The 25134-nt window shown below is 38.4% G+C and overlaps 1 protein-coding gene across 4 annotated transcripts in view; it reads left to right on the plus strand.

Moving 5' to 3' along the window:
• The first annotated feature begins 5983 nt into the window (after positions 1 to 5983).
• Positions 5984 to 25134, plus strand: part of slc41a1 (solute carrier family 41 member 1) — a 68314-nt gene continuing 49163 nt past the window's right edge. The window contains exons 1-2 of one of the 4 annotated variants that reach the window (XM_028446678.1): positions 5984 to 6277; positions 17002 to 18055. In XM_028446678.1, the coding sequence (XP_028302479.1) occupies positions 17576 to 18055 (480 nt within the window). In that variant the 5' untranslated portion in view covers positions 5984 to 6277; positions 17002 to 17575. Of the gene's footprint in view, positions 6278 to 6324; positions 6421 to 17001; positions 18056 to 25134 lie in introns of those variants that run through there. The other 3 variants (XM_028446676.1, XM_028446677.1, XM_028446679.1) reach the window with 3 other exon arrangements.

Consider the following 25134-nt stretch of genomic DNA (forward strand, 5'->3'; position numbering starts at 1 on the left):
ACTTGTTATTCGTTGGCTAGCAGGTTAACAGATGATCTTACGGCCTTATGGGAGGGTTGCTAGCTTCAATCAGAAGTCAATTAGTCTTCAGTGACTGCTCTTGTCTTCAGTCATCAATGCTCCAAGGATTGGAGCCGTCCGCTTTCCTTGGGACTGGGCCTTGGTTTGCAGCTGAAGACAATCGTGGTTTAACTTGGTTTAAACCTTGGTTTATAACTGTTCGGATCTTTGGCTTCAGCCGTCCAAAAAGCCTAAGCCAGGTTCACACAAATTTCACAACTCGTGTTTGTCTTTGTTGGTTCTTATTTGAGCTTTATTTGACCACAGTAGACCACAGTAGACCACAGGTTCTAAACCAATGGATCATGTGCTCCTGGCTTTTTGTCTCGTATTGGCTTTGTCCTGGCCTTCTTTGACCGGCCGTCCCTTAGGAGCTTTAGAGATCACAGCCGGGTTGTTCCATACTGATTGTCCAGTGTTCCAGTTAGCATTAGGGGGCCAAGCCCGCGGGGCCAGGGAACTGCGTATATAAGCATACGCGGTTCCTAGGGCCAGCGGTGCTAGGAACCCTATTGTAATCATTCCGATTATTATTGTTACCTTTAATAGTTCTGTTGGTAAAACTGCAAGGAAAGGCGGTGCCCTTTGGTGGTTGGGTCCAAAACCCCCAGGGGACCTTGGATGCAAAAATTCACAAATATCCGCCAGCAGGTGGCGCTATAACAAAGGTCAACGCGTTTTGGCCAATAACTCCCACACCGTTTGTTGCAAATTTAAAACCTTCATATCCACAGATTCCTTGAATAGGAAGGCGTAGGCTAGGCCACGCCCATTTCCGCCTAAACTTTTCTCGGAGCAAAATCGCAAAAACTGTAAAGCCTACATTTTCTCTTTGGGGTTTTGTCCAATCAGCGTGAAACTTGGCACGTAGAGTCTTCAGTTGGACGTGATATACAGTTATCAAAATGAGTAAATATGCGCAAATTGTTATCGAGTAAAGTTTTCTAGCTAGCAATAAAAATGCAAACTGGCGCATATCTCGGTCAAAATAAATGCTAGCAACAACAAATCTGAGATACTTAGTTGGCATGTGACTGTGAAGAAATGCGCCAAATTTGAATGATGTAGGCCACTAGGGGGCACTACAAATAATGAATATTTATATCTCTTAAATGGCAAAACCAATTTTTACCAAATTTGGAGGGTATGATCTTGGATCCCTCCTGAGGCGATATCTCAAAGTTATTCACAATTGGTCAAAGTGGGCGTGGTTAATGACATCATAACACATAAATAAACAAACATTTATTTCTGCTGAATTTTTATGTTGACGGCAGTGAAATTTACAGAGTAGATATAGAAGACCACACAGACCACCCATACCAAACTTGCGCCACTATGTGGCGCTATAAATGCAAAAACTTTTTGGACTTTAACTTTCACAATTTAATTCACAACTTCATAAAATTCATATCCACATGTTCCCGACATAGAGTCGCATTTTCTGACATAGGCCACGCCCACTCCCACAGATCATTGCTCTTTGTAAGTCACGACATATCAAAAACCTACTTTTTCAAATTCATCTTTGGGGTTTTGTCCAATCAGCGGGAAACTTGGCACGTAGAGTCTTCATTTGGACCTGTTCTACAGTTCAGCAAAAAATTTTGTTCGGGCAAAATATGCGCAAAATATTAACGAGTAAAATTTTCTAGCGAGCTATAAAAACGCAAACTGTTGCATATCTCGGTCAAAATATTTGCAAACAACACTAAATCTGAGATCCTTGGTTGGCATGTGACTGTGGGGGTATGAGCCAAATTTGAATAAATTAGGCCTCTAGGGGGCACTGCAATTATGAGAAATTTATATCTCCTAAATGGCAGGACCGATTTCTACCAAATTTGGTGGGTATGACCTTGGATCGCTCCTGGGACCGTATCTCAAAGTTAATCGCGATTGGTCAAAGTGGGCATGGTTTATTACTACATAACATATAAATAAACAAACCTTTATTTCAGCTGAAGTAATATGTTGAGGGCTGTGAAATTTACAGGGTAACTATAGAAGAGCACACAGATCACCCATACCAAAAAGTGCACCACTAGGTGGCGCTATAATAGGTGCAAATGCATTTTTGCCTGTAACTTTCACACTTTAAATCACATCTTCCAAAACTTCATATCCACCTGTTCACAGCAAATGGCACATTGGCCTGTGTCCTGACGCTCGCCACGAGCCCGTCATCCGTACTTCCACTTGGCCCCCTTTCATAACTGCTTGCAGTTCTAGTTATTATTATTATTATTATTATTATTATTATTATTATTAGTACAGTGCCCGTTAGAAGTATGTATTCATATAGTGGGAGCTTAAGTAGAGTTGTCAATTATGGGCATAATAATAACATACTCTAAAGGGGTATATTTGCAGGTGCAAAGTAAAATAGTGTATGCAATTTCCCTGGTTTAATTCTATGAGACATGTACATGATGAATGTGTTGTTTTTTTGTTTTTTTTACTAATTTTTATATATTTTTTTCGTTGCTGTATTTATCTGTAATGTATGTTTTTTTTTGGAGTCATTATGTGTATTTTTGTATCTTTCCATTGTATAATTATTGCTTTTTGTTGCCATTGCAGTGTGATTCTGGAGTCATTTTGTGTATTTTTTTATTTATATATTTTTTTTGGCGTGGTTTTGTGCATTTCTGTTGTCATTTTAGTGTATTTTTTTGTATAAATATTTTGTTTTGTGTATATTGAGTCATTTTCATATTTTTGATGTCATTTGGTGTATATTTCTGTAATATAGGTTTTTGGAGTCATTTTGTGTGTTTTTGGAGCCTTTTTGTATATTTTTGTGCATTTCTGTTGTCGTTTTGTGTACTTCCTGTATAAATATTGTTTAGTTTTTTGTTTTACATCATTTGTGCATTTTTTTTGTATAATTATTGTTTTTTGTTGCATTTGTAGTGTGATTCTGGAGTCATTTTGTGTATTTTTTTATTTATATATTTTTTTTGGCGTGGTTTTGTGCATTTCTGTTGTCATTTTAGTGTATTTTTTTGTATAAATATTTTGTTTTGTGTATATTGAGTCATTTTCATATTTTTGATGTCATTTGGTGTATATTTCTGTAATATAGGTTTTTGGAGTCATTTTGTGTGTTTTTGGAGCCTTTTTGTATATTTTTGTGCATTTCTGTTGTCGTTTTGTGTACTTCCTGTATAAATATTGTTTAGTTTTTTGTTTTACATCATTTGTGCATTTTTTTTGTATAATTATTGTTTTTTGTTGCATTTGTAGTGTGATTCTGGAGTCATTTTGTATCTTTTTTAGTGTAGTTTTTTTTGCATTTCTATTGTCTTTTGTGTATTTTTGTATGAATACTTCGCTTTGTGTATTTTGAGTCATTTTCATATTTTTGTTGTCGTTTGGTGTGTGTGTGTGTGTTTATGGGGTGCCAAGTGTAAAAATTTAGTATAAAGGTTGTCGCTAACACATTTTCATTATTTATCTCATTTTTATCATATTTAGCACATTTCCCTACATTTGACACAACATTTAACCACATATATAGAGGTTAAAAAAAAGCATTAAATCTAAATATTTAAATCTAAATCTAAATGGTATATGTTATATCTAAGTATTAAATCTATATCTAAGTATTTAATCGAAATCTAAATATTTAATCGAAATCTAAATTTTAATTCTAAATCTAAATGTTAAATCTAAGTCTAAATATTTAATCTAAATCTAAATGTTATATATCATATCTAAATGCTAAATCTTTTATCTAAATGTTAAATGTCTAAATCTAAATGGTTAAATATGTGTTGGGGGGGTGAATTCATTCTAAATTTATGCGCACCAGTCCATCCATGTGTACCTGCCTGCCTCACTTTCACTAAACATATCTATTTTCAGTAGTTAGGTGTAGTGGCAGGTGTGGCGTGAGTGAACCTGCAGTAATCAGGTGACCATATGTAGCACCATCTATGTAACATGTAAACACTTAAATCTGACTTAGAGCGTAACACTACAGTCACTACCACCCTATGGATGGGTGTCATGACACAGACTGTAACCGGACTAACCGGTGGTCCGTTATACACTAAACACTCACATACCTGCACGCATGTCATATAGACGGTAATCGATAGTGAAGCGCACCTGATCGACGTGTGTGTGAGACTCTCTACCTGGGACTCTAATCTCCTCCGTTGGGTCTCTCTCACACACGCAACGCGAAGAAATGTACAGCTTTCAACACAGTAGCCATTGCCATCAATAACTTCCGGGTGAGGTCTGTCCGGTCTAAATAGCGTACGGTCAAACTAACATGAAAACAAATGTCTTGAAAAGTCATCAAATAAGGAACAGTAAAAAAGTATTTTTCCTCAAAAGAGAAGTCCACAGGAACTCTTGCATGCACCGGAAGTGAGCTGTGCAGTGAAATAGATATAGACAGGTCAAAAGCTAAATAGTTTTCATTTGCCGTGCCGTCAAAATTAAAGTAAACATTTGGAAATGACCGAATTACTCCAAAATAACCGATGCACACATTCGGGGTATTTGGAAGCCGTTGACAAAGTTTTAGGTCGAACAGGCACCAGGTCGGGGAGATATTCGCACCACACACACGCACACACACACACACACACACACGCACACGCACACGCACACACACACACACAGACCATCCTTGAATTTATAGAGAGATTATTATTATCAGTGTATCTAAACCCATTAACATGTGTATTAAAGCATGTTCGTCGATTATCCCACTAAACTAGTAAATTAAGGGATCATTAGCAGAAAACATGAGGATATGATAACGTTACTGGATAAAGTTAGCAACACACAGCCCTAACCACAAGGTTAAATTTTATTAATGACATTTCATCCAACAATGAGGTATTAGAATATAATACTTTTAAACGTGATTTATTTTGCTGTAGTAATATAATTAATTCATGCCTGAAAATGTGCCTGCAGAATAACTTGAGTTTACTTCACACACACAACTCAGTTTTATCTACCCACATAGGCTACATATCTTCATTTTTTTTTTATTTTATCAAACAGTAAGCTTTTCAATTGTGTTATTTGTGAAAAAGTGCAAATGAAGTGTTATTCTGAATTTGTAAATATTATGTATTCATGTATAGTGTTATGAAGGGCAGGGTTGCATACAAATTGTAAACAAAAAGATTTAATTCAACGCAACAGCATCATGCTGCTGATGCTAATCCTCCTCTGACCTGTTGTGCATCAGTTGATGATCATTGATACCTGTCAGACTCCTTTTTTCCTACTCTGTCCCAGAGCTCTTTCAAGGGTATATAATATATAGATATCTGTAAGTCAAAGATGACATGGAACTACATAAACATTGTATATACACATATATATGGGTGTATTGTATAAATATTGTAAATCAATGCAGTTATTGACGACAAATTACCGAAAATCCGTGTTATGTTAATGGCTTCAAATTGCCCGCCTATAACTTCCGGGGGAAAAAAATCCGTCTACATGAATCACGTGACAGTCAAGCATTTTGGACTTCCCGGTGAGCTACAGTTGGTGGTGTGGGTGAGGCCGCATGATCAAATTTGCAGAATTTACACTGTAAATTTACACTTGGCAAACGATTTAACATTTTAGATTTAGATTTATAGTTAATATTTAAATGTATATTTAACATTTAGATTTAGATTTAACACTTACGTTTAATATTTAACATTTACATTTTATATTTAGGTTTAATATTTAACATTTAGATTTAATATTTAACGTTGTAAATATCAAGTAAATATCACACATTTCACAAATATTGCTGTAATTCTGGTTAAAAGTGACATAAACAAAATGTACATAAGTTTTTTTTAAACGTGGTTTGTTGATAAATGTTGCAAAAAGTTGCTGTTTTTTTTGGCAAGCGCAACTTTAAAAAATCGGCGCCCCATAGCCCTGTGACTTCCCGCCCCCCGCATTGAGAAAGATGCGCAGCCAACAGCCGGACGGTGGGGGCTACTGGACGGGTTCAGTGTGACGAGTGTCGGAAAAAGACGGGGACAGACTCGCCACGCTGGGAGGGGACGTTTACCCATTAACCACCGTTAACCATTGTTGCAGCCGCGGAAAGCCGGTGCCTTACTTAAGGAGTGAACACCGGTGTTCACGTTACCTTGAGCGCCTCGTTGCCAGGAGGAAAAACAACCTGATTATCACCCGGTTACTGAGCGCCTGTGACGTGTGACACTGAAAGGTAACTACGCTGTGGTGCTTTTTTTTTTTTTTTTTTATCTCACTGCTCGTAGATAGAATATAGTGGAATAAAACTTCTCCACAGAGAAGAAAAGAAAGACCCACAATTTCACCGTTTTACCCGTTGGAATGTGACAGCGCACGGTAGGTTGTGAACCATAGCTTCCGTGCTGTGATAGTAGTGTGTAAACGTAGAGTTGTGTTTGACAGAATGAGTGACGTGAGCCTTATCCTGCTTTAAATGGACAGCAGAATAAAACCGGGGGGCTCAGCTATTCATCCCTGACCAGGGGAGCACTAATTTACTCCTTTGCCATGTTGGGTTCAAGCGTTGTTGGACCTGACTACTAAACAGAGGACTGTTTCAGCAGGGAAAGGCACATTCTGTGTTCGGATGTCGCAACATGCAGTCGGAGGAAATATATGTCAAGGCAATTACAATAAAATAGAAAGTAAGGTACAGCAGCTTTCATACTAAAAGTAGATCGAGGCTCATAATTTTGGAATTCAAATGGTAACTTGGTGACAAGCTTTAGGAATGACAAAAACATGACGAAGTATTTCAGTCAAATTTAATTAAAGAAGTATCGGGTAGTTTCAGATAATTCTTTTTAGTTTCAATTCAGGGCAGTTTAAATGAGATCCCCTCACGCAACATTAACCAACCTTCAGGTTTGACGGACTGGATGAGCAATGCATTTTAATGACATTGTACAAATGTGTCTCAGATTTTATTCAAGTTTTAGTACCGTGGAGTGTCAGTAACATTGTTATATATGGGGTGCCAAATGTAAAAACGTTCATAGCTGGAATACTTTGAACAGTTAGCTCACTTTCCTCAGATTTAGATCATTTTTCATTCATTTAAGACAGAAATTCGTGTAAAACTACATGTTCTATATCTTACTTAAAATGTGTACACATGAAACATAAATCTAAATGTAAACGTTGAATAGAAATATAAATGTAAATGTTAAATTGAAATGCTAAATCTAAATATTCAATCTAAATGCAAAATCTAAACGTTTAATCAGTCATTATGAAAAGTGGTCGTGTCAGCGCCTGTCGATCACGCAGCCATTTTTTTCAAGTGTACATATTTTTTAACAGTGATATAGAGCTTGCCGTTTAATTAAAGAAAAAAATAGCTAAATGTGAGGAAAGTGAGTTTAATATTCAAACTACATCTGCCAGTGACAAAGTTTTTACATTTGGCACCCCATAGTTATCGTGCTAAGAAAGATGAATAATGAAATTATGCTTGAATTGCATTGGTAGCAGCTATAAAGCCATAGTGTTGTGTTTATAATTAATAAAATTACATCATACCATTACTGGTATCACAGAGGCTGTGAGAGGAAAAAAGTGGGTCAGGATTTGTAGTGATTTTATAAGTCCTGGTTGAAGGTATGCATATGAATATAAATTCATACAGGGGTGCCCAGTTTTTCTGCCTGCAAGGTACTGCTACCACAGCGGACGGATGTTCATGATAACCCCTACCTCTGCAAGTGCCAGGGTGTAAGTGTAAGTGTGTGTGTGTGTGTGTGTGTGTGCGTGTGTGTGTGTGTGTGTGTGTGTGTGTGTATGTGTGTGTGTGTGCATGTGTGTGTCTGGCGGGGGTTTTGAAACACAATAATAATAATGAAACAGTGACAGTTAAAACTGAGATGGATTAAAAAGAAAGAGTTAATACATAAAGAAAATATTAAATACCATTCCCAAGAATATTAGGGGGTGTGGCCAAAATTAGTCAAGTAAAACTAAAGTTGTTTTTAATCTTTGTTACTGCCTTACTTTTAGGGTTGTGCCATCTAAGATTCCGATGCAGGTTGCTACGATTCGATTAATCAACGATTATTACAATATTAACGATTATCACAATTTTTTATGTATCTTTTTTTCTTTTCCTCACTTTGTGGCTATTTCATACTTTTAAACAAGGTATATGTGTCAGTATCCATTCATTAAAGTAACCAGACAAATGTATCACTATTATGAAATCACCAAATCCAACAGTAATCTTATTACAAAATATAAAAAAATATATAAAAATAACTAAAATATTAGCTTGTTCAGCTAATTCAATCTGATTTAACACTATAGCTTATTCAGTAAAAATAACAACTTCCAAACAAAACTTAATTGAGCAGCATAAATCACACAAGACACTGAACATTTTGCTGTGCACAATCAAAGCAGCTTTAATAAAACCTACAACATCAGCTCTCATAGCACTTGTGGAATTTTGGTTTTTAAATATCAATCAATCAATCAATCAATCTTTATTTGTATAGTGCCAAATCATAACCAATGGTATCTCAAGGCACTTTACAGTAGAGCAGTCTTAAGGACGGACTCTTCATTTTATGGATACACACATATGCATATATACGTATATACACATACATATGTATCCCACACCCAACATGAATTCATCATGGCGGCAAGGAAAACCTTCTGTTAAGCAGCAGGAACCTTGTGTGGATCCCATTCCTATGATGAACAGCCATCCACGTTATGCTGTGTTGGGTGTGTGCAGAAGGTAGATCGATAAAAGAACACAATTAGGTATTAATGCCAGGGACTGTAAGTGCTGAGAAAAATGTGCAGTTACTCATCATCATTGCTGTCTTCACTTTCAAATTATTGTGTAAAAAAAGGAACTGGTGGTTTGAGCTGTATTTTTCAAAATTCTAATGGATTCACGGTTTATGACGGTATTTTTTTTTTTTTTACTTGCATAATCGGGTGTTCCTAGCATTTTCTACTGGTTGAGAGGGGAATTACTGCAGTAGATGGTCTATTTTCATGATCAGTGAATATTGTACAATAATGTAGTTATACGTAGTTATATATGGTAAGTTGACTTTGTAAAACAATTTGTACAACATTATAACACTACACATTTAGAGGCCCATGTCAATAACATTCTCACACAAACACACTGTTAGAGCATGTTAGGGAAAGCATTACTGCTTTATTCACTCGACTTTTAGAAAGCGCTTTATTGGTGAATTTAATTTTTTGCAGAATATACTTGTTGAAGTCATGAAGAAACCATTCCATGCTTTAAATAACAGTAATGAAGGTCTTAAAACTGGAAACTTTGTGTTGAATTTGGCTCTTTTTAATGTGAAATCCCTGCCTGGAGGCTTCATAGTTTCAGTTTCAGGGTGGATGATTATTCAGCACCACTGATCAATATACCGACTTTCTTTAAAGCTACAGTATATAAGGTGCTTTTTAGCATCATTTGGTCAAAAATCCATAATAACCTTTGAGCATATTGTAATCCAAAGTGCTCTGAGTGGACAGTGAATCTCACCTCCTTCTCCTTGCCCCGTAAAGTTCATAAATATAGGAGCGTGACGCTGGAATTCAGCCAATCAGAGATCTTTCTACAGACACGTGTGCTCCATGGGCTCTTTTGGGCGATACTATTGGCTGCTCGACTGAAGTCTCCTTAACAGCGTTAGACACAACAGTTACTAAGCAAATCAAGTAAAAAAGGCAGACCGAGGTGGAGAAGCATCAGTTTAAAGGCACAAACATACTCAGGAGGAACGGACCTCCGTGACTGCGGAGGGTCCGCCGCACATATTGAGGGAGAGTGATAACAAACTGGATAAATCATGTGTAAACCTAAGAGAAGCTTATCCAAGGTGAATTAATTTTACAGCCTGAATGTGGAGTGATGGTTGTCAGTCCGCTCAGAGCGGCTGCCACTCAATCAGCTGAGATCACAGCCAACTGTGTTTGCTTGTGGTGGGGACGAGCTGACGACAGCTCAGGGCAGTAACTACAGAGTGATACGTGCATTAATGTCAGAGTCTATAAAACACCAGAAAACTCTCCACTAACACAAGATGAAGTTCCTACATTTGTCTCTAGTCTCTATGGAGAAAAAAGTCAGTAAGGGCGTTCGCAAAATATTTAGGTAAGGGAGGCTAAGTTTTGGTTTTGGTTTCAAAATTGAGTGGAGAGAGGAATCTCAAAACTGCAGCTTTAACCATTCACACCTAATTCACACATTTTTGTCATTGGTGTCGTTGAATCAGCTGCACGTTAAATGAAAACATATACAGGACCGGTTGTTTCACTGTAGTGACAATCGTCGTCATCATGTCATCCGATGAAGGAAATGCAAGCGCATTGTGGCTACTAAAAATGAAACTGTAAATAGATGCTGCAGCTGCACAACAATCGAAATCTACTGAAGCCAAATGTGTAACTATGAATGTGAGTGAAATTAAACCAGACCGTTAGGATATGGGCGGTTTCTTCATAAGGGCGATCAGGGCGATGCCCTACCAAAGGGGAAAAAAGAGTGATTTTTCTATCATATTCTTCCACAGTGTTACAAGGCTGTGATAGTCTTAGACAGTTAGAGCTGCTCTCTATGTCATTGTCCAATCAGCACAGGGCTGTGCTCCATGAAGTACCCCCCTTTTGGCCGACCTCAGTCAAATTGGAAAATCACCCCAACTGCTCTCATAGACTCCCATGTAAAATGTTTTTTTTTTCCTTTCTGATTTCAGTCGTTACAATGCATTCTTTATGGGTTCCGGAAGGGCGCACTGACGTGCTTTCGTCATACCTAATGTGAGCATAGCCGGCGTCAGATTCTCTGGAAATGACGTGGTTGAAAGTGAATTTACTGTAGCATGTGAATTCCTGATGAGGAAAATGAGTGATACCGCTGTTCCCCACAAAGACGACAAATGGACAATCGTCAACGTCCTCAGCACATTTAACTTGGCACTTCAGGCAATGCCGACGGTTTTAACAGCCTACTGTCTTGCTCTGTGAAAACTTGTTTTCAACACTTAAAAACAGAGAAACACCGTTTCTGACACGGGATAAACTTTGTTTTATGTACATATACTGTATTTACTCTTTGTTTCTGCAAATACAGTATAGTTTGTGCAATGATGAACAATTTGAATGAACTACCCCTTTAAAGGATTTATATAAACTATTTGTTATTAAAAATAACTACTTTAAAGAACTCTAAGTAAATACTTTTAATGATTTTTACTTATGCGTAGGCCCCTTTGGTAAAGCAAGCATATCCGTGCATTTTCAAAGATATTTCAAGATAAGCTGATTGACAGTTTATCTCTCTGTTGATCTTCATTTGTTGGGCCAAGTTAATTTTATTGGCTGAACATCCTTAATGTAAATTTTGCCTGTAGCCATTACATTTGGTATTGCTATGTAAGTTGACTAGAAAATAAGTTGTGGCAATTGTTTTGCTGCCTATTAATTTTTCCATATACCTTAGGCATCATCAGAATAGTTGAGCTGAGAAATTTGTCAGGAGCTGCCACTGCATTAGTAGGATATTTAAGAGTGAACTATATCTATTAATAACTCAAAATGCTCCTGTCACATAAGCAAATATTAGTCCCATGGTCACCATTAATATAAGACTACATCCCACTTCACTTCATAGTTAACAGTTACCAGGGCTCACAAAAGTTAAAAAGGTCACTTGATGTATTGATGTAATGATGTATTTTTTTTTTTTGTTTGTTTTGAAAGCTGCTACACTGCTTATTTAAATCTAGTTTAGTCCCTTGTTTTAAATTGCTTAAGTTTAAGTTTAAGGCAAACAAAGTTTACAGTTTGCCTTTTCTTATTTATTGTTTACAGTTTGACTACTGTTCGTATTTATTATTATGTTTACAGACTGGTATGCCTGTTGTTCTCAATATTGTTTACACTCATGTAGACAACTTGATTAATTTAAATAATTAATGTATATTAACAACATGATTAAACTGAAAAGAGCATGTCTAATTTGCAAGGTCCTGCATTCCCTTGCTCCCCCACCTTTAAAGGAGTTTATTAAATGTAAAGAACATTCTGAAAGGTCAACATGAGCCACTACCAGAAGGGACCTGGTGGTACCTCATAGATGTACTACCATTGGCCAAACTGTACTATCTGTCCAATGCGGACAACTGTGGAATAGTCTACTGATAACACTGAGAGAATGCCTAACATTCGGCTCTTTTAAAGCTCAAATGAAAAACTGGTTATGGTCATATCAAACCTGTTCTCACTCATAGCAACACTGGGTTGAGTGCAATAGTAGAGGGATATGTGCAATAATGGAGGGTTGAGTGTAATGGTAGAGGGATAAGTGCAATAGTGGGGGCAAGCGGAGCTGGGGGGTGCAAGAGTGGAGTATGTGCAATAGTGGGGTGTGTGGAATAGTGGAGTATGTGCAATAGTGGGGTGTGTGGAATAGTGAGTAGACTGTAATAGTGAGTAGTGTCAGTTTGTGAATGTGTTTTTTTTTGTATGTTTGAAATGAATTAACCTCGTGTGTGGCAATATGAACTTTTGGTATTTGTGTATGGTTTATGGTCTTATTTTGTATATAGCCCCATGTGACCCCAGCCCTTTGTGACCCCTGCCCCATTTGGGATAACAGATGGAAATTAGCCACTGGCTACAATCTGGCGTGTGTACATTCATGTATTTATTATTCATGTATGTCTATTAACATGCACTGTACCAATCAAATAAATACATAAATAAAAAGTGTATATCAATGTTCTTCTTTCATATATCTGCAGATTTATCAGATATCGGCCAATTTTTCGGCTTTTAAAGTCCACAAATATTGGTATCGGCATCTGCCCCAAAAATCCTGATTCGGTCGGACTCTAATTCGGAATTACTATTTCCATGTAAACACAAAGCAGAACACTTGTAATTAATTCTGAACTAAAAAACATCATCTGTGGCCAATGTCTTCTTTGCACAACCCAAATCCCATGAGAGGCTGTTGTTATTACACAAGGGACATATAGTCAGGAAAACTCACCAAATGCAGAATTAAACATTCACAACTCAAACTATTTGGTTGATAGAGAAGTTGGCAGACCCATGGTAGCGGACTATGGTTTATTACAGAGCTATAGAAAATATAGTAAAGCGTGCTGGGATTAAACCACAAATAAAACCACATAGCACAGCCATTCAGTGCGAGACAGATCGTTTCAGTACTTCGTTTGTACTTTACAAGAACTCCACAGGCTTCTGTAGGATGTTTGGTCTGAAGATGCTGCCAATATACCCGCCCGGGTTGCCTGAGCTGGCAGAGGGTCTTTTTCTTTTTTTCATTAGAGGTTGTAAATGAACATATGGGCACACTAGTGCCACCTCAGTATGCTGAGAAACTGAAATATTACTAAGTGCTGTGATCTGTGCTGAGTACATTCATTTGTGGCTGACAAGTGTGATTAACAAAAATTGCCTCCGCGATTGACGTATTGCCTTAAGGCTCAAACGTACTCGGGCGGACTCCCCGCACAACAGACTGTGCGGACTGTCAGCTCTACTCAGAGCTCACATACTCGGCGCACAGCCGCATAGTAGTTTAATTAAAATCCTACATGTTCCACAATTTGTATTGCTAATCTGTTGTCCTTGTACTCCTGGGACATGTTTTAAAGGTGTCGTTACTTTCGTAGCTCATCTGCCAGTTTCTCCTCTAAGCTTGTGTTCATCTCTCCTGCTCTATTTCACCAGGCGGGTGAAATGCAGGTCAGTGTCACATTTATTGCGGGTCGATACAATGCTGAGCAGTGTTTTGTGTGACACCAACTATGCGAAGTAAATGGTAAATGGACTTAATTTATATAGCGCCTTATCACCACACTGAAGCAGTCTCAAAGCGCTTTACATATCAGCTCATTCACTCAATCACTCTCACATTCACACACCAGTGGGACAGGACTGCCATGCAAGGCGCTAGTCGACCACTGGGAGCAACTTAGGGTTCATTGTCTTGCCCAAGGACACTTCGACACATAGTCAGGTACTGAGATCGAACCCCCAACCTCTCGATCAGAAGACGACCCTCGACCATCTGAGCCACGCGGCCGTAAAATCTGAGCTTTTGGAGTGCTTTCAAATATTTAGTACAGTGGACTCGGTGCGGTTCAGGCGGTGAAATTTCAATTTGGCTGGTCCACTGCTCTTTGCCAATCACATGATGTCACGCGGGCAAAACGATCGCTCGCCCATTGGACGGAATACTTCCGCCTTCTTCTTCTTCTTCTTCTTCTTCTTCTTCTTCTTCTTCTTCTTCTTCTTCTTCTTCTTAAGTTAACTGAGGCAAAGATGGAGAATAAAACACTTCGGTCAGAAAAATTGGGAGCAGCACCAAATCTTTGTGGTCCTGATGTTTATAGCTTGTCTGTCCATGTCTGTTCCCATGTCATTTTTATTTGCTGCACACGCTCATTCCCGCACACTTGCAATTTTGTTTGTGTTTTCTTGTCCCCATGATGTATTGTGTTTCAAAGTCACATACTGTTTTTGGTCTCACTACCTATATTTGGTCCGGCCTTGCTTTCCCACATTATAAAAACCACTACAGGCTTCACTTGAGGCGAAACAAAATCTACACTTTTACAGTGGACCAGACTTTGCTTGTTTGGTACGCCCCAGACTTCGTATGAGCTTTCACACCACCACAGACTATAAGAGCAAAAAAATCCTGGTGCGGACCAGAGGTATAAGTGAATGCACCCTTAATATAATCTTTCTTTAAGCTTGATGGGAAATAAAGCCTTCAAAAAACATGCTCTTTGAACAGCCTGAAGTGGCAAATAGACTAATTTGCTCCACGTGTTTGCTAAGTGACCCATGGTGGTGCCAATAAGCTTATTCTCTGCTGGATTTTAACCCAAACCCTCCTCTTCTCTTTTTTTCCAGTCCGCTTCTCTGACCACCATGCAAAGGATATTTTACTCTTCAACTCATTGTAACTTGCATTCCAAAATTTGCAACTGAGCCATTGCAAGCTGGGAGTAGAAGTGGAGTCATAATACAGAATTACTCTATTTATATAGACTAACTATACATATGTAATGTTGCAAGTTGGAACTCCATTTATACCCTCACTTATTCATTGGATACCCTAGGTTAGGGGTGTGCCATCAAAGGGACATTACGATTCAGGGTGCTACAATTTGATTAATCAACAATTATCTTGATATTAATGATTATCAAAATTTTTATGCATCTTTTTTCTTTTCCTCACTTTGTGGCTATTTCATATTTTTAAACAAGGTATATGTGTCGGTATTCGTTCATTAAAGTAACCAAACAAATGTATCACTATTATCTTTATTTATATCAAATCACCAAATTCAATAGTAATCATAATACAAAATAAATACAAATATGTAAAATTAACTAAAATATTTGCTTATTCAGCTAACTGAATCTGTGTTTCAAGACATGTCGGGTTGGTGTTTGACATTGCCGCCAACCCCTTGAGCCAACTGTCGTGGGCCGGTCTCCGCGTCGGTGCGCACTGAGGACAGTCTGTGCCAGGGGCGTGGGGGCTCCATCCCAGCTGTAGAGCGGAGAGGGCTAAGCTAGGTAACCATGTCCACGTCCCGGGGAAATGATGAGTGGGAGCGGGGCGGCGCTTTTGCATCGGGGCCTTTCCAGGCCACGGAGAAGGTCGTGTTGCATTGCTGTGGAGGAAATGCACCCAACGATGACACGTCTCTTGTGAATCTCCCGCTCAGTAACTGTAGATAAGGGTTTGCTGCCGCCCTTGCCCCTTCACCTGGTTCGTTCCTTCAGGTGTCCGTGTGGCTTCCGCGACTTTGATTTTCATTCTGGGAGCAGTGGTCGTGTTCCTGTCATTTAGTTATTATGAAAAACAATCGATTTTTTAACATTTATGAATCGGTATCTCATCGTCGTGTCGAATCGCGATTAATCTAATAATCAATGTATTGGCACACTTTTACTATATGTATGCATGTTCTTGATCATAAAATCTCTATTTTTTACTTTTCCATCTAAATAAAAAGCACTTATTTTGTTCTTATGCATTGATTGACAACAACACAGATTTTTTTGTTTTCAACAATCTCTGAACTGTAGACTTGGTTTTATGGTATTATTACAAGTTTCATAACAAAAGATTATGTTGTTTTAGTTATCATCCATTTACTGTCTACCCATCTGATTCCTCTGGCAATGAAGCTATCACATTTGGCCAGAGCTCCCAATAAATCTTCCATAGTTTTGAAAAATTATGTATTTGGCAACTATTTCAAAAGCATTTTGATCATTTTTAGAAATGACATTGGTGTTGTAACATGTTTTACTTTCTAAGCACTTAGTAGTTAAGACATAGGATAGCATGAAACATTTGAAACAGCACACAGCACTTGCGTAAACAATTTAGGAATTATGTAGATTGACAATCCAGATGCCCTAATACACCCACACTTTGTCTAGTACTCCATTCATTCATTTATATTTTTTATACAAGCTTATTCCTGCTCTCAAGGTCACAGGGAGTAGGGGGTTGCATTACCACTTGGAATATTGGAATATTTGTAGATGCCAAATGGAAATTTGGCTTGTGATATATCTGAGACCACAATCATGTCTGTGCTGAAAGACAAGTGCTTTCTGAACATTATCTGATAGAATGGATCACAAAGCATTCATTGTCTCAAGAGGGGAGTTAGTTGTTAAACACCAGTTTGTTTTTAAAGTTAACAATGTATATTTGTTTCATATCTGTTACTGGTACTCAAAGAAAAATATTAATAGAAACTTAATTTATGCACTTTTCCAGTGGTTCTATTTTGAAATCAATCAGTAATTTTACAGGAGTAATTCTTTCAAGAATAAATAGTGCATTTTTTTTTTTTTTCTCCTCTTCCTTAGGTAAATCTTCATTCTGATTGGGGAGGTACTTTTTCTCGGCTGGTAATTCCACCCTCATACTGGAGCTCATAAATATCTCCATCAACCTTCAAGCAGCCACGTGGTGTAAAGTGAGACATTCCCAGTCTGACACAAGTGGATCGAGAACATGGTGTGCGTCTGAAGAGTTCTGGACAAAGGTTTTCCTCCCTTATACTGAACCATAAAGAACTCTAGGGGGTCCCATCCTCTTTTAATTCTACCCTTTTTGTTTTACAAAAGTATGTCTTCTTATTTTTGCCAGCCTACTTGAGCACCTTGCAATGAATGGAGAACATACTGGTTCTGCTCCAGAAGCCCCGACAGGAACACGGGCTTTGCATACACACGGCTGCCTGTGCCTTGCGGCAGGCCAAACTTTTTTCTCTTCTCTTTAATAGCAAACCCAACAAACTGCGAGCCAATTTAATGGGATAAATAAATTGAACTGATCAGGTCCAACACCAGATCTGGTGGACACTTCTAACTTCAAGGTTTTAGGCCAGGGTGAGCTTTCCTTTTCTTACCAAGCCCACTGTTTCCTAAAGGCTTCCGCATGGTACTTTGGTCGAAAGAACAAGACAAACTCCCCGACATCAACATGTCTTCCGGGGCAAATGAGGTGAAGAAAGAGGGAGGACCTCTAAACCCGGACTTCCTCAACTCGAATGGCACAGTCTACCCAGTGATCGTCACTAAGGGCCCAGAGGACTTAAGCCCTGGGAGTGGAGGTGAATTTGAGCTCACCGAGCTCACGTCCTTCTCAGAGAGAGCTAGTGAGACTGGGGATGAAGAAGACAGGTCAGAGATTGTAGCAGACTGTCGAGCCAATGCCAAAGGTCAGCAAGAAGAGGACGCTCTCTTGGAGAATGCAAGTCAGAGTAATGAGAGTGATGACATCAGCACTGGTCAGAGCCCAGAACCACCAGCACCCCTTAAGGAGACCTCCTTTTCCATCGGCTTGCAGGTGGTTTTTCCCTTCCTGCTGGCCGGGTTTGGGACGGTGGCAGCAGGAATGGTTCTAGATATTGTCCAGGTGAGTCCCACAATTTATTTTTTTTTTTTTATTGTTTTTTGTTATATACTGTATTTGGTGTTTTTTCCTAGATGGTAAGGTCTGTTTACAATGACAAGAAGTGTCTCAAGTTTTTGGCTTTATGAATTACTCATTTTCTCATACAGTTGCATTTCCAAGCAATGCATCCTAAAAAATAATACTTTTTTTTTTTTTTTCTCAAAACTATGAAACATTTTGGCCCCAGTCTTTTGAACAAGTTTAACAAAGCCCAGTTGGGCTTGGCATTCATCATTCATTGATGTTGTGCAAATTAACTTTAAATCATTAAAAACAAAATTAATGCAGAAAATACTAATTTCAGTGCTAGTATTATCAACTTCTCATTAAACATGGACACATATCAGTGCTGCTTAACATGCAGAATGAGCTTGTTATATGAAAACTGGAAGATTTCACTGCATGTGAAAAACGTATATTCAGTCTGTACATTACCCTGGCATCGATGGCCTCGTCCACAACAGCACGCAACTTTTCCCATGGATCTTTTGTAGCTCTGATAAGATGTTGTTCAAACACTCTGAGCAGGTGAAGCCGATTAAAGCTGATCACGTTTTCACTGAGCGCCGCTGCTCTTGACAAGAAACGAACGAAGTTTCACAGGCACAGCAAAGTTAAGCAGGCACTGGTAGACTCTGTATTTAGGAGTCAGTGATGATTTGCGTAGTTTTTTGGCAGTTTAGACGGTGGTTTCGGCAGTGTTTAATGCAGCCAAGACGGTAAAGGGGAGGGGGAGGGCGGTGCACCTAATTAGCACTTCCCAAAAACATTTCCCCATAAAAAACATTCCTTGCCTCACAGTGACACATTTCTTGCCGATTCTGTCCATTTGATTGCGTTCGTGATTTTGTTATCATGGATTTTATTGGGCCATATACCTAACTTGTGTAGCAAGGAAGAAATATTTATAAATACATACATTTTAAAAATAAATATTGATATTTGACGTCAGTGAACTGATAACAAACCGCTAGACGAAACCTCGTGATATATCGTCATATCGATATTTTGGCACTCTTAGGCAGGGGACTTTGATAATCGGTGCAGAGATTAGGAAAGGAAATTACACTCGTCTAAATCAATATTTTTTTAGGTTAAAGGTTTTATGCATTTCACTTTGTTCACTGCTGATCTGTTTTGTGTCTGACTAGCTCTGCTGCCTCTGAGTACCAACGCCCCCCACCCTCACTCATCCCTCCTCCCTCCCTGACAGTGAAGCACAAGAAATGCTGCACAGTGAAATGAGCTTTGTAGCATTTTGTGTTAGTTGTAGGCTAAGTGCAGATGTCCGGGTGTCCCTTATTTTACTCCCTCAGTTTTGAGGGTTGGAAGCACTGAGAAGAGTGGATAAAAAGTTAATTTATTTATTTCCTGTAACACCACACACTTGCTGTGTTTGAAGCTCCACCGTAGTAGCTTGCAGCGCTCTGCTCACATCGCTCTTGCTCTTTCATTTTTCTCCAGTGACTTTCACTCAGTATTGATTTTCTTGTAAAACCATATTAAAAAAAAAAAAAATATATATATATATATTGAGTTTATATCCCCTATTGCCATCTTGGGGAAAAATATTGAGATATGTATGAATTTTTGTCCATATCGCCCAGCTCTACTCTAATAAATATAAGTCCTCAATTCATGAAATAGCACACAATCAGAATAAATGGTGTAACACATTAAAAACACATCATTGATAGGACAAGCCTCTATGCCATGATTTTTCAGATGGAAAGGGTCCATTCACCCAATCTTAAAGGGATTGGTGTAAAGATTTATAGTTAGTTGGTGTTTCTAAATGCAAATGAGCCAAAACATGCACGAGCACAGCAGTTAAAAACATGTAGGATTTATGAACCAATTTGTGCACATTTCAGTTATACAAAATAATTTAGAACCTTTTATAACAATTTATGTTTCTACTTTTCTGAAAATGGAGACCCCAGGATAAGGTTTTTTTTGCTTTAAAATAGCAGCACAGGGCAGCAAACCAGGAAACAGAGTCAACATATACGGTAACAAGTGTTACTTACATTGTGATATTGGAGCCTGTGTTTGTGGTGTGGGTAGTTAACCTCAGTAGGGGTGCAACAGAGTCACGGTTTGGATCGGATCACGGTTTTGAGTTACAGATCAGATCACTATTTTGGGTCAGCAAAAAAAGACAAGAATAAAAGAAGACAAGACCAATATAATATTGTCCTCCATTTATGAAAATAGAAAAAAAAACATTTTTCCCATGAACTAAAAACGACATTAAACTTAGAATGTCCAATATGGCCAGTTTTAGAGTTTTAGCTCTCGAAAAAGATACTTTAATAACACTTCTAAAAACAGGCTGTTTTGTGGCCTGCATGCGGACTTCATGCCTCGCTCTGAGAGGGTGATCACCATCGTAATTTTCTTTTGCTATCCTCACACTATCCACACACTCTTGTTATCGTTTTCAGCCAAAAAAATTGCACATTACAGTAAAACACATGGATATTTAAGAGGCTATTGTGATTGTGGGTCAGACAAACGCTGCTCCACGGTGTGTGTTTATCACATCAGCAGTGAAGTCAGTCAGCTGTTTCAGCTGTTTCAAACACTCACCAGAGCTGTTACATTGCTTTCTTGTCATCTTCACCTATTCTGACCAGAAATAGTCCATTTAAGGCAACAGTCCACTGTTCTGTTTTACCGCTGCTTTGCATTGGATCACAAACATCATGTCAAAGGTAATACGATGCGATATATCGGCTACTAAGAATTTAATTAATTGTAAGCGATCAAGCTGTGCTTCGGATTATTTATACTAGTACAGTGCCCGTCGGATGTACAGTATGTATTCATATAGTGGGAGATTAAGCAGAGTGGTCAATTATGGCCAAATGACTGTGTTTCAAGGTTGGATGTAAAAAGAGGTGTATATACTCTGTACTCTGTAGTGTTATAAAGAGGTATATTTGCGGGTGCAAAGTAAAATAGTGTGTGTGTGGTTTCCCTGGTTTAATTCTATGGGACATGCGCATGATAAATGTGTTTGTTTTTTCACTCATTTTTATATATTTTTTGTTTGGTGTATTTTTCTGTAATGTTTGTTTTTTGGCGTCATTCTGTGTATTTTTGTATCTTTCTGTTGTGTTTTTGTGCATTTTTTGTTTAATTATTGTTTTTTGTTGCCATTATAATGTGATTCTGGAGTCATTTTGTGTATTTTTTTTTTGGTGTAGTTTTGTGCATTTCTGTTGACATTTTGTGCATTTTAAAAGCTTTGTCAACAATAATTTACCTAAGTAATCCTTGGAAAAGGTTTATTTGCTCTTGTTCTGGTGAGAATGTTTTGGTTGATTTATCTTCTGGCTTTAGGACGTGGTTGTTACACATTTCATTTTGAGCCATTATTCAGGTGTCATGACCTTGTTTTGATTCAGCAGCTTCATAATTTTAATGACTGTCTTGGGGACTAACCCCTTAATGTAATTACAATGTTCCTCTACTTTTTCCCTACTGATTTTTGTCACTGTAAAATGTTTCTTTGCATTGCGAACCTTCATCTTTGAATTAGACTCTAGTGCATTCCTTCTTTTAAATCCAGCTCTGACAATTTGACCTTTGAGTTATGCGTTTGCACATAAAACAAAATCACAACTGCCCCATGTTCATAACAGTGTCAGGAAAATGAAACCGGTGCAGTTTCTGTGATATTGCAGTAGTTGCATTAACATTGCATGCATCATGTTTAGCTCTGAATTCAGTACAGCTAGTACAATGATCACAAATAAAGTGGGGCCATGTTACTCAACTGGGAAACCTGACCCTTGTGGTGTGGTGATGCATTCCAGAGCTCCTATAGATCTGTACATAGAGGTGCTGGAGTTCTCCAGCAGAATTCCAAGAACCGAGGAGGTGGTCATGAGGAGCGAAGGCTTGTTTGGCTCCAGGCCAGTGTTCCATGGAGACAACAACATATATCACCACAGGGGAGACTAAGAGGGAGTTGGGGGTGAGACAACAGTGGAGAGACAGAGAGTGCTTGAAAACATGTGATTGTGAAAGAGTAGAGTAGCTCACAGAGGTGCTCACAGGGCCACTGGGCTGGCAGAGGGCAGCGAGCCAAGACAAGAGGCTAGCTGTTGGAAAGGAGTTCTGTTGGCTTGACAACAGAAGGAGTTTAACCCACACTGGAGATTTGTCTTTACACCCCCTGGGGCAATACACCATTACATATAGATGCAACAAGACTTTCTTTCCTGCTGCAAGAAGTGCAAGCTATCATTGTCGCATTGTAGTCGCCGCGCACTATCGCTGAACTTTCTGTTTGCCTTCTTGAGTCTATTTTGGCGTGTTTTCTATTTTCTGTTCTGTGAACCTGCCCTGATGAATATTGATTCCACTCTGGGTAAAAGACTGGGCTGTAAGTGCCTTGGCCCTCGGAGACCAACTCAAAGATAGACTCTCTTACTGGAGATGGATCGATAGGCTTTAGCAAATGTTTCTTCTCTAGCCATTCTTGACCACAAACATGGTAGTGCTCCATAAAGTCTAATGGAGTTCTTCACCACAGTAACAAGCACAAGGAGTCATAGGAAACTCTCCTTTCAAGTGCTGGCCAGCAGCCAGGAAGTAGTATAACACCACCTACTTTTTCAACTGAATTCTATCAGCTGAAATCACAGCTGAGCTTGATTGGTAGTTGTCCTTTAGATTTAACCAGCCCTGTGGCATGCTTGCTGAATTTCTAGTTTAAGAACGAACAAACACTTGGCTTACCTTAACCAGCAGGGCTTGGCTAGCTCCAATTCAAATCAATTGTTTTACAGCTCTGGAAGCAAGTTGAATGATTTTCTCAATATCTGTTTGGTCAGTTCCACAATACAGTGTGTATTCTTTTTATCTTGACACTTGTTAAACCTCTAACAAACTGATTGCCAAATATTAGAAACATTTTAGAATGTATACATTGTCAGCTTGTAAATCTAATGCAAATAACCCTTGAAAACAAGATACTCATTGCACAAATTCACTCACATTTTCAATGTGCTTTTTGTCGTTTGAAATAAATCTAATCTAGTCTTTGTCTTATTATACCCGTCACAGTTCTAATTAAGTTTGGTCTTGTTTTATTAAACTAAATTCAAATTGATTTCAGATGACTAAATCCTCTACCAATTGTGTCTTTTATTACAAATGTCTTACATTATTTCATTGGTATTGGTTTTTACTTCTGATTAGATAAGTTGACATATCAAAAATACAAAGTAGTTTAGGGTAAAAGTCTCTGCCACCCACCTGGGTTTTGTTGCTATATTTACTGGGGTCCTTTAACATCTGCAAAAAACTGCTGTCCAAACGGCTGTCCAAACTCTGCTTTAGACAGACTGGTGAGTAGGGCTGGACTTGTGGTTGGCATGAAGCTGGAGTATCTGGTGTCAGTGGCAGAAATATACACCCTGGAGAGGACTCTGTCCTTCCTGGACAACACACTGCACTTACTACACCGGACTCTGATTGAATAAAGGAACATTGGGCCATAAGGTGAAAGCCTTATTGTTTCATCCCGTTCCGACATATGGGTCACTACAATCTTTTTGCTCAGTTACAACAAAAGTTATTCAATTGCAATCATGCAGTTTTTATGAAATTTGTGTTTGAAGTTTGTACTACTTACTTTACTTGCGTAATGATATTGTTGTCATGCGTGCTGTGGCAAAAATCGTATTAAAATTGTGTCGAACAATGGCTTTGTTTAAGTGGTCACAGCAAGACCATAGCTGAAACTCATAAACACTGTATCTGTATTAACTTTGACTGACAGTATTCCACAAGATGCTGGGTTTCATTTAACATGCTACAGAAGATTTATTGATAGAAAGCGCTTTACTTTCGCAGCGAAACATAAAAGATAGCATTCAGACAGTAGGGAAACACAGGGAGGCGAGTCCGTGCTAATAGGTGACACCGCTAGTACCGCAGGATCAACAAGTGGAACGCCAAGAAACAAACTACAGTCTAGGATGGGCAAATGCACAAAAGATCTTCTTTCACTAGCAGACGTTATTAGCAGTTATGTAAAAATAAATCTGTCTGTCACTCTCTCTTGCACAAACACTATATATAAGTAACAATGTAAGTTTATTCTGATTGTTTAGAGTTGTGATGATTAGGAATTTATTTATTTAGGCTAGGTTATACATGTTTTTATATAGGGTACTTGTATATTGTTTTATAGGATTGTAATTTTGTGCGTTGTATTTGTTTTGAAGCCCAACTAGGGACAGGAGTTGAAAATTAGCTGTAGCTATTACTCTATCTGCAGCACATCAGATTCATGCTTGAATTGAAACTATTTGAACTGCATTGTCCCTCAATAAAGAATAAATAAAATCAATATACTGTATGTGTATATACAGTACGTGTGTGTGTGCATACTGTATATTCATAACAATATAGACATTCATTTAAGGTCTGTTGCTGAAAGGTGCCGAGATGAAGGAAGACACTGGGGTTCTGTTGCATATTAAAGATAAAGACTGATTGGCCATGGAAGTTTGATACCACAAGTCCTGCTACCATCAGTATACAAGGTTCTTGACCAAGCCCACTGCAACAGTTACTGGGACCACAGAAGAAGAAATGTGAGACATATTATGTGGTAAATGGAATAATTTGCTCAGACTGCACATATCTTGATAAGTTAGGGATACAGTGTTTTTGTTGCACCACTTTCTGCATTTTTTAAATGTGTGTGTGAGTATGTTTTAATTCATAATATTTTATGAGATGTCTCACTTTTGGATGTCACCTCTGCTACATTCCTCAGAATACCTATTTCACTTTGCTAATCCTGATTGGCCAGTTAACTCATTCAGTGCCAGCCATTATTTTGCTATCTGGCTCACAGACTGGGGGTATTTTGCACCCACCTCCTCCCCCCTCCCGCCGACACGCAGGGAAGACCCGTTTGGCCCGGTTAATTGATGGTTTTATCTCACGATCACAACATTATCAATAATCCACTCAGGTCCACACATGTTCTGTGTTAGTATGTGGTGTTGTGA

Source organism: Gouania willdenowi, chromosome 5, assembly GCF_900634775.1.
Source record: "Gouania willdenowi chromosome 5, fGouWil2.1, whole genome shotgun sequence".
Lineage (NCBI taxonomy): Eukaryota > Metazoa > Chordata > Actinopteri > Blenniiformes > Gobiesocidae > Gouania > Gouania willdenowi.